Below are 13,613 nucleotides of genomic sequence, written 5' to 3'. Positions count from 1 at the left end.
GTCCAATTACATACATAATTAAATTTTTCCAGTATTGTCATGCACTGCATCAAACATTCCTACATACATCTCACAACCAGTTAGTCCAAAACAAATCCTACACTAAGAAGAAAATCAAAAAGAAGAAAAAACACCTGGGTTGCCTCCCAAGAAGCGCCTGATTTAATATCGCGGCACGACGCATGTTACCATCATCATTTGAAGTTGATCAAGGCCACCACGTTGTTGTCATCAAATTTTCCCAGTTAGTGTTTGAATCTGTGCATATTAACTCTAAAAACTTCACCATTTTTATTCTTCAAATCAAGAGCACCAAATGGAGTCACATGTACCACTTCAAAAGGGCCACTCCATTTTGACTTGAGCTTTTCCGGAAACAGCCGTAACCGAGAGTTGAATAAGAGAACCAAGTCACCCTCCTTGAATTCCTTGCTCCATGCATATTTGTCATGTAAGTACTTCATCTTATCTTTATACAAGGACGAGCTGGAATAGGCATAAAATCTAAACTCATCAAGTTCATTGAGTTGCTCTACCCGGAGATTTGCTGCAACATCCCACTCAAGATTTAACCTCCTCAGTGCCCACATGGTCTTGTGCTCTAATTCAACCGGAAGATGACACGCCTTCCCAAATACCAACCGGTACAGAGACATAACAATTGGAGTCTTATAAGCAGTCTTGTAAGCCCACAGAACATCATCCAGTTTCCTTGACTAGTCAATTCTATTTGCATTGAAAGTTTTTGACAATATGCTTTTTATCTCCCTGTTGGAGACCTCAACTTGTCCATTAGCCTGAGGATGATAAGGGGTTGATACCTTGTGATTGACACCATACTTTGCAAGCAAAGAGTCAAATGCCCTATTGCAGAAATGAGAACCCCCATCACTGATGATTGCCCCAGGGGTGCCAAACAGTGTGAAGATATTTTCTTAAGAAATGCCACCACACTCCGGGATTCATTGTTGGGCAAAGCCACGGCCTTAACCCACTTGGAAACATAATAAATGGCCACCAGAATATAAGTGTTGCCACACGAACACACAAAAAGCCCCATGAAGTCTATGCCCCACACGTCAAAAATGTCAACCTCAAAATAGTGGTGAGAGGCATTTCATCCTTCTTGGAAATTCCACCAGCTCTCTGACACTCATCAAATCTCTTGACAAGCTCACCATAATCTTTATATAGAGTAGGCCAATAAAAACTATAGCTAAGAACCTTTGAAGCAGTACTCGCCCTACCATGATGACCACCGTAGGGCGAGGAATGGCAAGCATCAAGAATACTCATTTGCTCCTCTTCTGGAACATATCTTCGGATCACACCATCATTACAAATCTTGAAGAGATAAAGTTCTTCCCAGTAATAATCCAAGTTGTCCCGTTTAAGCTTCTTCCTTTTGTTAGAAGAGAGTTCACTCGAAACAATGTCGCTCACAAGAAAATTGGCCACATCGGCGAACTAAGGCATACTATTCAAAGAAACTAAGAGGAGTTGTTCATCCGGGAATGCATCATTAATTTCGAGACCATATTTGGGTCTCCCCTCCTCTTCTAAGAGGGACAAGTGGTCTGCCAATTGGTTTTCACTTCCTTTCCGATCAACAATCTCTAGGTCAAATTCTTGAAGCAACAAAACCCATCTTATCAATCTCGCTTTAGAGTACTTTTTGGTCAACGAGTAACGGAGTGTCGCATGATCAGAATGAACAATCACTTTGGCACCCATGAGATAAGGCCTAAACTTCTCCATTGCAAATACAATTGCCAGCAACTATTTCTCTGTCACCGTGTAATTAACCTGAGCATCATTCATAGTTTTGCTTGCATAGTACACCAGATGAAACATCTTGTTCACTAGCATCACACATGAGCTCAAAAGGAAAGCTCCAATTGGGTGAGTTGATGATAGGAGTGGTCGTCGATCTATACTTGAGAAGCTCAAAAGCTTTCATGCATTCATCATTAAACATAAACTTTTCATCCTTCTCCAATAATTTGCAAAAAGGATTCACTACTTGAAGAAGTCCTTGATGAACCTTCGGTAGAACCCCGCATGCCTAAGAAAGCTCCTCACTCCTTTGACGGAAGTAGGAGGAGGGAGTTGTAAAATTACTTCAATCTTCGCTTTGTCCACTTTGATACCGTTCTTTGAGATCTTATGGCCGAGGACAATGCCCTCCTACACCATAAAGTGGCACTTTTACCAATTAAACACTATATTTATCTCCTCACATCGGGCCAACACTTTGTCAAGATTTCCCAAACATTCTTCAAAAGAGTCACCCACAACACTAAAATCATCCATGAACACTTCCAAGAAGTCCTCCACCATGTCAGTAAATATAGTCATCACACACCGCTGAAAGGTAGCCGGTGCATTACACAAACCAAATGGCATCCGGAAAAATGCAAAGGTACCATATAGACATGTGAAGGTGGTGTTGTCCTGGTCCTCTGGTGCAATCATAGTCTAGTTGTAGCTTGACAAAAAAGCAATAGTAAGAATGCCCAGAAGTCTATCCAGTATTTGGTCAAGAAAGGGCAATGGGAAATGATCTTTGCGGGTCACTTTGTTCATCTTTTGATAGTCCATGCACACCCTCCATCCGGTGACAGTCCTAGTAGGGATCAACTCATTTTGCTCATTTGCGACCACAATCATACCCCCTTTTTCGGCACACATTGTATCGGTGAAGTCCATGAACTATCCGAGATGGGGTACACAAACCCTGCATCTAGCCACTTGATAACCTCCTTCTTGATGACCTCTTACATAGACTCATTCAACCTCCTTTGATGTTCCACGGAGGGTTTGGCATCATCCTCAAGTATAAACTTGTGTATGCAAAAGGCGAGGCTTATCCCCCAAATATCCGCTAGAGTCCATCCAATTGCCCTCTTCCTTCTTTGAAGCACCTCAATGGTAGAATCTATTTGCACGTTAGTAAGGCAAGAAGAAAGAATAACAGGTAAAGTTGAACAAGGGCCCAATAATTCATACCTGAGGTGTAAAGGCAAAGGCTTCAACTCCAATACGGGAGGTTCCTCAATTGAGGGCTTTTTTGGTAGATTCTTTCTGTTCTTAAGATCCAAGGAAAGTTTATGGGGCTCATAGGAGTAAGAACCCATTCCTTGAAAGGCATTGACATACTCTACCAAGCCTTCATCCTCGGTCACATCATGGTTCAACAATATAGCTTCCAAAGGATCCTCCACATTGATCATGGCACTCGTTTCATCAACTATCACCTCCATCACCAGATCCACAAAGAGAACACCTCAGTACTATTCGACTGGCTCATTGATTTGCACACATGGAAGACAACTTTTTTGTCACCCATCCGGAAGGTGAGTTCCCCTGCTTCCACATCAACTAATGTCTTCAATATTGCAAGGAAAGGCCTTCCCAATATTATAGGCACCTCATAGTCGACTTCGCAGTCCAGAATCACAAAATCAGCAAGCAAAATAAACTTGTCAACGCGGACAAGAACATCATCAATAATACCAAGCGACCTCTTCATTGTTCTATCAGCCATTTGCAATCTCATTGAAGTAGCTCTTGGTTGATCAATACCCAAAGTTTTGAATATGGAGTAAGGTATCAAATTTATACTTTCTCCCAAATCACACAAGGCCTTTGCAAAATCTTCACTCCCAATGGTACATGGAATGGTAAATGCGCTGGGATCTTCAAGTTTTTGAGCCATCGAATGCACAATGGCACTCACTTGATGAGTCATTGTGATGGTCTCGCAATCCATAGATCTCTTTTTAGTTACCAAGTATTTCATAAACTTGGCATATCCCGGCATTTGCTTGAGAGATTCCACCAAGGGCACATTGATCGACAAACTTTCCATCATCTCATAAACTTCTTGAACTGGTTTTCGTTCTTCTGCTTTGCAAGCCTTTGAGGGTAAGGTAGAGGAGGCCTTGGCAAGGGAGCCTTTGCTTTAGGCATTACCATTTCCGGCATGTCTATCACGTGTTCCCTAGACGAGTTCACGTCATTTTGAGTCTCCTCCTCATTGTCATGAATATTAATTCTCACCTCACCATTCACATTCTCTTCACTCATTTGTTCAACAACTATAGGATCATCTTCATTTTGCACTTCAACATCATCACCCACAACTTCCTTTTGCTTAGAGGTACTTGCTTCACCACCTCTACCGCTCTTTGTGGTCACCGCCATTGCATGGCCGATATTGTTCCCGCCCTTCGGGTTTACTACCGTGTCACTACGTAGTTCCCCCTTAGGGAGAGTGTTTAAAGCTTGCGAAATCTGACCAAGTTGGACCTCTAGATTGCAGATAGAGGTATTATGGGATGCCAATTATGCATCGGATCTGGCGTTCTTCTTCATCATTTGTTCAAACATTAACTCAGTCCGCCTCATCTCATTGTTAGACGAGCTAGGACCTTGGAACAGAAATGGAGGTGGATTGTTTGGTTGTTGAAACATTGGGGGCCTTTGAAAACCCGACCCCCAATTACCTTGATTCCCGTTATTCCAACCTCCTTGGTTGTTGTTGCCACCCAAATTCTTGTTGTTACCCCAATTCTGGTTGTTGTTCCCCCAGTTGGTGGAGTTGTTGTTGTTGTTGTTCTAATTTCTTTAGTCTTGGTTTCCCCAATTCTGATTATTCCCTTACGATCTCCATTGTTGATTTAGAGCATTACCTTGTTGTCCTTGATAGTTGTTGGCATACAAAACCTCTTCACTTTTCTCAAATTGATCTTGATTGCTTTGCATTTGTTGACCAGACTGTCTTCTCTTGTTCACCAACAGATTAACTCCCTCCATTGCGTTTACTTGCTTTGGTCGTTGAATCTGCTAAAGCTGTGCTTTAGCTAACTGGTTCACCGTTATTGTCCACTTATCTATGGCTTGTCCGTGGTCCTGAAGTTCCTTGTGAAGATTTATGACATGAGGATCCCTCTGAGGAACATTCGCCCGACTCTGCCAGGCTAAGGAAGTGTCAGCTGTCATACCTTCTTTTTACCCGAAGGGGTATAGGGAGTTTTTTCAATTAAAGTGACATTAATCAAAATGAAATTATTTAATTTAATTCAGAGTTACCACTTGGGATATTTATGGTGTCCCCATTTACCAGTTTATTTTAAATCCCAAATCAAGGAAATTAACTCTTATTTATGGTCTATGAACACAGAAGACCGGGTAAGGAATTTTGTTAACCCGGGAGAAGGTGTGAGGCACTCCCGAGTTCCGTGATTTTTAGCACGGTCGCTCAACTATTAATAATTAACCTAATTATCTGATTAATTACATGTTTTAAACCTATTGTGTATTTTTAATTTTATAATCGCTTTTATTTATTTATGGAGCTTGTTTGAACTAGTCGCGATTGTCGCGCACTCGTTTATTTTGTATATATTGTGAATCGCGTCACAGAAACCGTTCCCATGATCTTCAACATATTTATTTTTATTATTGTTTGAAGTTATGGTCGAGTCATATGAAATGCACACTCGAATTGGGAATTATGTATCATGAATATGCCACGGGAACCGTACCCATAGTCACAATAATTTATTTAAACGCGCTTAAAGCAAACTACGATTATTCATAAGTTAATATTCTAGGATAATTTTGAGATTTTATTCTAATCATTTCAACTTGTGGCATTTTGAGCCAATCTTAACGCCAAAAGTGGTCATTCTTATTACACAAATCAACGATGTAAGCATCAATTCAATATTAAACAAATAACCATCCTAATGACTTACAATCATTCTTGAACTTCAAAACATCCATTATCTAAACAAAGTTTTACACGCTATCTCGTATTCAACATGCATGCTGATATTTCAATTGTCTTTAGGACCAAGTTTGAGCTGATAAACATACAATAAACCTGAGGTAACTAAGCATTTGTAAAGGAAACTCCACCATGCTTCAATTTGATGAATTTTAAAGCATTCTAACATATCAATATTCTAATTTTCATATGATCACCTAATCCACTAAACTTAATTGACAGTAAATGAGCAGATATTCAACTTCAAGAAAATGAACAAAACTCCCGGAAATGCAAGCAAAGAATCAGTCACTTGAGCTTAATTATCAAAAATGAAATCAACCAAACTCTAATCATTTAACTTAAATCCAAACAGATCCGAGCAGCAATTGTTCATCGAAACATTAAACACCCATCAGATTAACCACGACTCTTATCGTATTCAAATCAACACTAACATGACATAGTAAAAGAGAAAAGGGAAGAACTTGAAGTTTTTTTTGTAATGTATTCTGTTAAATAGTGCGACTATAAGAGAATTCAGGAATGAAATATGAATCAACAACAGAGCAACAAGAACTTGAATAGTAATCGAATTTGAACAGAACCACGAACACCGAACCTCGGGCAGTGACGGTGAACAAAAATTGAATTTCAACTAAATTTCATCTTAAATCAAAACTACAATTGAAAAGTATATACAGAAAGATTAAATTTTTTTTGGTTGTATCTTTTGATTTTTGAAATACCAAAGAAAACTGAGAAGGAAGCGCTCAAAACCCCAGAACTTTCTTATATCAATTTCTATCCAAAATCGTGTCTAGAACCCTTGTTTCCCCCTTCTTTTTCTCTCCTTTTGTGCGTTTTGTGAGTGTGTGTTTATGTCAGAGAGGTGAGAGTCCTTTCTTATTGTGTATTTTTGTGTGTTGCTCCTTTTTTGGATTTGAAAGATGCGGTTGTTTTCTCATAAGGGTGGGAGTCTCATTAGGTCTTCTGATCTCTAATGTGTGTTTTTGTAGAGAAAGGATTTAGGGTTGTTTTAATGTGGGGGAATCCGGTTGGGCCTGGAATTCTGGGCCTTTTAAAGGGATGGGCTTGTGGGGTAATTGGGTTAGTCTTGGACTAGTCCAGAAATGTGAAGTCATAGCCTTTTCTTCTGCATTCTTTAATTTTTGCAATATTGGTCACTCTAACTCAAATTTTAATTTAAATTCCATTTTTGTGTAGCTAGGCTATTTATTTACTAAAATTCTTTTTTTTGATTATTTTTAGGAGTAATTTCCATATGAGATAAATATTAGGTGCTCACAGCTGCCCCTTTTCGCTCGAAAACATGAAAAGTTTTCGGGCAAAGATATAATGAGCAATTCTGAACAATTTTTTCTCGTTGGATACACCATGGGAAATATTTTTTTTGAAAAAGTCTGACCGAACCTTGCTTCGGAGGTTGTCTACATATCCTTGGCTCTAAAAGAATCAGGTTAGTGTAGTTCTAGGAGAATGATGGAATAATGAGTTGTAGAGTCGAATGAGGTTCCGTCGAGGCTCCGGTCCGTGGTGTTGTTATTACATCAAAATCAAAATAAAAAATACTAACTAAGCCTATGAGTTACAAAATTCCTATCTATGAGTCTTTTGAAGCTTGATCTTGAGTCTTGGCTGGTTCTTCATGCGGACTCTGATCTGAATCTTGATGTTTGCTAGCTGCAGGTGCTAGTTGATTCTTCTCCAGCTTTTCGGATCAAGGCTGTACATGCAAAACTTGTGACTTCAATCATGTCTTGAGCAGTTTACATCTTTTCTCTGCTTCTGTACTTTGAGTTCACTTCTTTTTCTTTTCTTCTTTTTTTCTTTTATTATGGATTGAGACTTCTTTTTTTTGTTGTGTCGAACCCTGTGTCTCAAGGTATAACCTGCTCAAACACCAAAACAAATAAACGAATAGAATTTTTCTGCCCCGGTTTTCACTAGGAAAATTTCGTGAGTTATTTGTAATCAAACTCTATACTACTTCATTATTGAAAGCAATAAAAGTCAAGATTGTGTATCATTGGGAAAAAGAGATTAGAGATTGGAGACCTTATATCTAAAATGAATTCAACTAGGGATTGGAGACCCTATAGTTGGAAAATCATCAACTAGGGAGTGGTGACCCTATATTGGAAAAGTCATCGGGTCATGTCAGCGTCAACTTGGGAGTGGGACCCTATGTTGGAAAAGGCATCGGGTTATGCCGGCATCAACAAGGGAGTGGAACCCTATGTTGGAAAAGTCATCGGGTTATGCCGGCATCAACTAGGGAGTAGGACCCTATGTTGGAAAAGTCATCCGGTTAAGCCGGCATCAACTAGGGATTGGGACCCTATGTTGGAAAAGTCATCCGGTTATGTCGGCATCAAGTAGGGAGTGGGACCCTATGTTGGAAAAGACGCAGTTAGGGATTTTTTTTTTGGCAATCCTCTAGGAAATCGCCTAGAGCTAAGTTTTATTAATATAAAGAAAATTAAAAACAAATTACATTGTCAGGTTGTCTTAATCTATGAGAGTGATAAAACTTGAAAATTACATTAACCTTATTATCAATATTGAGTAGTAGATCCAACACTGATATCACACGATGATTACTAGCTACACTAGTCATGAAAAAACTAATAAAGCCAATGTTCTTGTCATGCTTTGATTGCTCTTGCTGCTGCTCCCAGCTCCATATCCAAGTATAGTTCTTGTATCTGTATTTTCTCCATATTTGCTCTATCATGCTTGTGCATGTCACCTTTCCTTCCTCAAGTGAATGAGCACATAGTGTTAATACCACCCATAGAGGTCGTAATAAGTGACACGACATGATTACAGTAATGTTCCTGTCTTCGAACTTGATCTCCATTATAAACTTCCTGCTTTCGTAGTCATCTGCATAGGTAATAACTGCCCAGATTTGCATCAATACCCTGCTGTCAGTGCTCTTTTGCAAGCCCATTTCTTGCGTGTTTATCGTTTGAAAATCTGCATGTTATCCTTGCATTTGTTTCTTACCATTCATACTTGATAATCCTGTTGGCCTTTTGCAAAACTGAAGTGGAAAGATTCTTGTATAAATGAATTGTTAACCTCCATTCTATGTCTCAATCCCAACTCCTCATATAGCCTTGTTTTTACTTGCCTATAGTACCTGCTGCTGCTGCTGTGCATTATCACGACACATACAAACTCAGTCCTGCTGACTCCTCCTTTATACTCGTTGTCCCTTTGCATTGTCCAGCTATTTTTATTTATTTCTTTTGCGCGTGCACTCCTGCTGATTTGAAAATGTAGTGTCCACAGCCCTGGTTCATACTTTAAGTGTACATAAAAATCCACCCAAAGTTGTATTTTTGATTCCCAAAAAGCTCCATGTGGATTATATTTCTTGGTAATGGCATGCACGCTTCACTGCCTTTTGCTCCTAGGTGCAAATGTTAGCGACCCAATAGCTCTCACATGCTGCAGCATGTTGTGCCTGCGTTTATTCATTCCAATGTCACCATGGATTATGTCCCCCATGCATGTATGTGTTTTGCCCAGCAAGCTCAACCATTTTCATCCATGCCTGCCTTGGCATTTCCAATATTGTCCATTTCATCTCTGCTTTCGTTACTTAGTCCCTTTAAAGTCCCAAGATAAAGTGGTTCTGCCTATTGTTTTGCTCCAGAACTCTCGTTAATTTGAGGATGTATGTAGTACTTTTCATCATGCGTGCATATGGTTCCAAATGACACGCTTGGAATAAAGAAAGATAAAGCTGTGAAGCCCACGATGCTGCGTGCAATGTATTAAAAATACAGACGAAGCCCAGTACTTAATTTTCCCATGATGCATCGTGCATTGTAATAAACTACAGGCGTGCGTTGTAATCCCCATGCTCATGCCTTCTTTCTTCCTTTAAAAGTCACGCTCACCCCTTTCGATGATGAAGCATGCGTGCATTTAAAGGAGCTACTCCTCGTGGGATGCAATGTTGAACAGCTAGCTCCAGCAGAAGTTGTAACAAACAGCATGTGTTGCAAGAGGTCCCAAAAAGAATGCTTTAAATAAAAGGTTGTGAGGCATGCTTTGAACATATGAATGTGAAAACCCAACGCCTCTTCTTTTTGGAACTTCATGCACGCTTCTATGCCTTTTGATAGCTTCGAGAGATCATTTTTAGTATTGAATCTGTAGCTTCCCAAGTATGCAGGCATGCATATGCTCCAATTAAACTGGCGTGCAATAAACAAAATAAAAAGTTGTGAATGTTTGCTCAGCTTTTCCTCGAAAACACGAGTTTTCCACCACGCTGGTTGTTGAGCCCCTGTGTGTGTAAGCTTCTCTAGCTTAGTCGTTTGTTGGTAGCATTCAGAACGTGAGCTTCCAGCTTTTGTCGAGCAGTTGGTTTGTCTTATGTTTCCAACACGTATGCTGATGTTTGTTCCACTCGTTTGACCAGTTCTCGAGTGCCCTTCATCTTCCAGCATTAAACAATTATAAACCTGCAAATCCAAAAATTCCCTAGCATGGTGGTGCAAACTCCAAACGAATTGGCATCTATTTCTGTCCAGAACTTGACATGCCCATCATGTTTTCCATGCTCCCATTTTAAGGAGAATCGCATGCTCTCCATAACACTACATGGAAGTCTCGATCTATCCCATTTTTCTTTAAACCCTTTTGCACATGCTTTAATGTCCTCCCAGTGGATTGAATGCTCTTCCTTTTCTTTTTGCTTCTTATCTCCTGTCCACCTTCTCCTTTAGACTTGGACATTGCAGCTTATCTTCATTAACTAACCTCCTTCCCTGTGCATCTAGATGCCAGAATTGTTGGCAGTCTATTTCTCCATGATCTAAAGCATAATTAGCCAAGTGATCTGCCAGCTTGTTTCCCTCCCTATGAATATGAGTAACTGTGTAATTGCCTCCATTCATTAGTTGCATCATTTCCTCTACCTGCTTAGATATGATCCATGGTGGTTTCCAGATCCCATCCATTATCTTTTTTAAAAACATTGAGTCAGTTTGAAGCCATACATGAGAGTATTGTTGAAATCTGCAGAACCTTAGTGCTTCTACCATGGCCTTCGCTTCAGCTACTGTGTTTGTTGTCTCCTCAATCTCCTTCCCTACTGACTTGACTATGTCACCATTTTCATTTCTTATACAAAAACCTATTGAGCTCCTGCCTGGATTTCCCCTCGATGCACCATCCGTATTAACTTTTAGTCATCCTGCACTTGGAAATTCCCACATGACTTTGGTAACCTTAAGTTTAGGAGTGAAATTTTCCATCATAGCTAATAGATCTTGCCATTTGTGAGGTACCATGTCCATCCCAGGCTTTCTCACTTTCACCAATGCCTGCATATTTGATGAAACTTGATAAATCACCCTGCTAGTTGTCACATCATCACCATACTTCATACTATTTCTTCTTTTCCAGAGTTCCCAGAATATACATGAGGGGAGTGCTTGCATTACTGGTTTGATCCTTAAGCACACATTTGCAGTCCAACATTTTGTGATTGCTTGGTGCAATGTTAATTCCTCCACAACTATTCTTGCCCTCGATAGAAAATACCTCCAAGTTGTCTTTGCAGTTTCTGATCTAAAAAACAAGTGTTGAAGAGATTCCTCGCCAGGCTGTACACAACACCAACATTTTGATGGCATGCAGTAGCCTACCCTTTTCAAGAAATCATCTAAAGGTAACTTTGCTTTCCACACTTTCCACATGAAAAATGCTATTTTAAAAGGCAATCCCTTTACCCAAATCATCCTATAAGCTGCTCTTGGTTCGTATCTTCTTCTCGTATAATGCCATGCTGACTTAACACTGAAATATCCTCTTGTTTCCAGCATCCAACAAGGCATGTCAAGAACCTGCTGAGGTGAAGGTGGTTTGATTTTCTCCAGAATGTGTACTGCTAAGTCTTCAGGAAGCAGTTCAAATAGCCTGTCCACATCCCACTCACCATCTAAGGTAACATCATATACATTATGTATAGTTTCATCAATGCCAAAGTCCCGAGGAACTAAAAAATATAGTGCCCCAAGACCTGTCCAGTTTTCAAACCAAAATAGTGAGGATCCCCTTTTTGTTTGCCAAACGATTTGATGTTCAATCAGATCTTTGCATTCCAACATTTTTCTCCAAATGTGAGACCCCTTTTTCTGACATTACAGAATTCAATTTTTTACAGTATTTCTGACATACGAAAGAGCTCTATAGGCTTGATTTTATTCTAAAATTCCACCACAACTTGCTGAATAATGCCTTTGCTACATCATGCAGTGACCTGAAACCTATTCCTCCTTCCTCAACTAGCATGCATAAGGTATTCCATGAAGCCTAATGCCTACTAGTTCCTCCTACAGAGCTGCTCCAGAAAAATTGAGCAATTTGTGCAACCTATTTATCACATAATTTGGAGGGTTTACAGCTGATAATAGATGCATTGGCATGCTTTGCAGTACATGGGATATGAGAACTGCCCTGCCCCCTACTGATAATAACTTGCCCTGCCATGATTGTAGTTTGTCCATTACCTTAGTAATTAGGGGCTGATAGTATTCCAGCTTTCTCCTTGCATAAAATATAGGACAACCTAGATATATGATAGGAAAATCATTCCTATGAATGCCTGTGATCCTTTCCACCTTGCTGACCACTTCTATGTCTATTAAATGATGCAGGTACACAGCTGATTTGGTCTTGTTAACAAGCTGCCCAGATGCAACTTCATATGCCTTCATCACTTGCATAATCAGCATCAGAGATGTTTCATCTGAGGATGAGAAAATAATCATGTCATCTGCATATGCCAAATGATTGATCTTTGGACTCCACTTTGGCATCCCAAATCCACAAAAATACAGGTTAGTATGTAGTGCATTGAGACCCCTAGATAATGTTTTTGCTACCAAGATAAACAAAGTTAGAGATACAGGATCACCTTGTTTTATTCCCCTTGGGACTTAAAGAACCCATGAGCTTGACCATTGATTAGAATAGAATACCAATTGTTTGAGACTAATCCAAAGACAATCCCTATCAACCTTTCTGTGAATCCCATCTTTCTCAGTACCTTGGTTAGGAATAGCCAAGATAATCTATCATAAGCTTTGGTCATATCTAGCTTCAGGATGACATTAGGTCCAGCCTTAGTTCTAAGCCTAATGTCAGTCACTATCTCCTGAGTTAGAAGGATGTTTTCTGCTATATTCCTGCCCTTAACAAAACCTGATTGTTCCTCCGATATCAGACTTGGGAGAAATTTCACTAGCCTTTCATGTACCACCCTCGATATAACCTTATTTGAAAAGTTACTGAGGCTTGGTCTTAAATCAGAAAAGGTGGTAACTTCTTTTTTCTTTGGTAGCAGAACTAGGTTGGTGTATGTTACACACTTGGGTAGCTCATGACCAATGAAAAAAGCCCTCACCATGTCGTACAGGTCATCCCCTATTATGTCCCAACAAGAATGATAGAATTTGCATGTCATACCATCTGGCCCCCCAGCACTATCACCATTAAGTCCAAGTACTGCCACTTTAACCTCCTCTTTTGTTGGATGCTTAATCAATTCTGCATTCTGCTCAGTGTTGCTCAGATTAGGAACATGCTCTACGATATCAAATGATGAAGGAGTAGCTGCTTCTGTGAACTATTCCTCGTAGAATTTGATAGCCTCTTCTGCAATTTCTTGTTCTTCTTCAATCCAGGTTCCTCCACTATTTTGAATTCTGTTAAGCTGAAGTCTCTTCCTCCTACCTCTCACTTGTGAGTGGAAGAACTTAGTGTTCTTATCCCCTTCCTTGAACCAAGTCAT

General features: G+C 39.8%; 4 protein-coding genes across 4 annotated transcripts; all 4 read right to left on the bottom strand.

The window, feature by feature from the left end:
• Positions 1 to 245: 245 nt before the first annotated feature.
• LOC138889995 (uncharacterized) lies at positions 246 to 1,060 on the bottom strand. Its single transcript, XM_070173345.1, has 2 exons — positions 822 to 1,060; positions 246 to 711 (listed from the first exon to the last, which is right to left on the bottom strand). Exons 1-2 carry the CDS (start codon positions 1,058 to 1,060, stop codon positions 246 to 248), a joined length of 705 nt encoding a protein of 234 aa, XP_070029446.1.
• A 5-nt stretch (positions 1,061 to 1,065) lies between these two features.
• LOC138889994 (uncharacterized) lies at positions 1,066 to 1,758 on the bottom strand. The gene is made up of 2 exons (XM_070173344.1): positions 1,582 to 1,758; positions 1,066 to 1,467 (listed from the first exon to the last, which is right to left on the bottom strand). The coding sequence occupies exons 1-2, from the start codon at positions 1,756 to 1,758 to the stop codon at positions 1,066 to 1,068; spliced, it is 579 nt and encodes a 192-aa protein (XP_070029445.1).
• Positions 1,759 to 3,262: 1,504 nt separating this feature from the next.
• Positions 3,263 to 3,871, bottom strand: LOC138889993 (uncharacterized). The gene has a single exon (XM_070173342.1). The coding sequence runs from the start codon at positions 3,869 to 3,871 to the stop codon at positions 3,263 to 3,265; it is 609 nt and encodes a 202-aa protein (XP_070029443.1).
• A 7,136-nt stretch (positions 3,872 to 11,007) lies between these two features.
• LOC138889992 (uncharacterized) lies at positions 11,008 to 13,613 on the bottom strand. Its single transcript, XM_070173341.1, has 4 exons — positions 13,556 to 13,613; positions 12,769 to 13,408; positions 12,331 to 12,685; positions 11,008 to 11,955 (listed from the first exon to the last, which is right to left on the bottom strand). The coding sequence occupies exons 1-4, from the start codon at positions 13,611 to 13,613 to the stop codon at positions 11,008 to 11,010; spliced, it is 2,001 nt and encodes a 666-aa protein (XP_070029442.1).

Source organism: Nicotiana sylvestris, chromosome 4, assembly GCF_000393655.2.
Source record: "Nicotiana sylvestris chromosome 4, ASM39365v2, whole genome shotgun sequence".
Taxonomy (NCBI): domain Eukaryota; kingdom Viridiplantae; phylum Streptophyta; class Magnoliopsida; order Solanales; family Solanaceae; genus Nicotiana; species Nicotiana sylvestris.
This window is presented reverse-complemented; position numbering and strand designations above follow the sequence as displayed.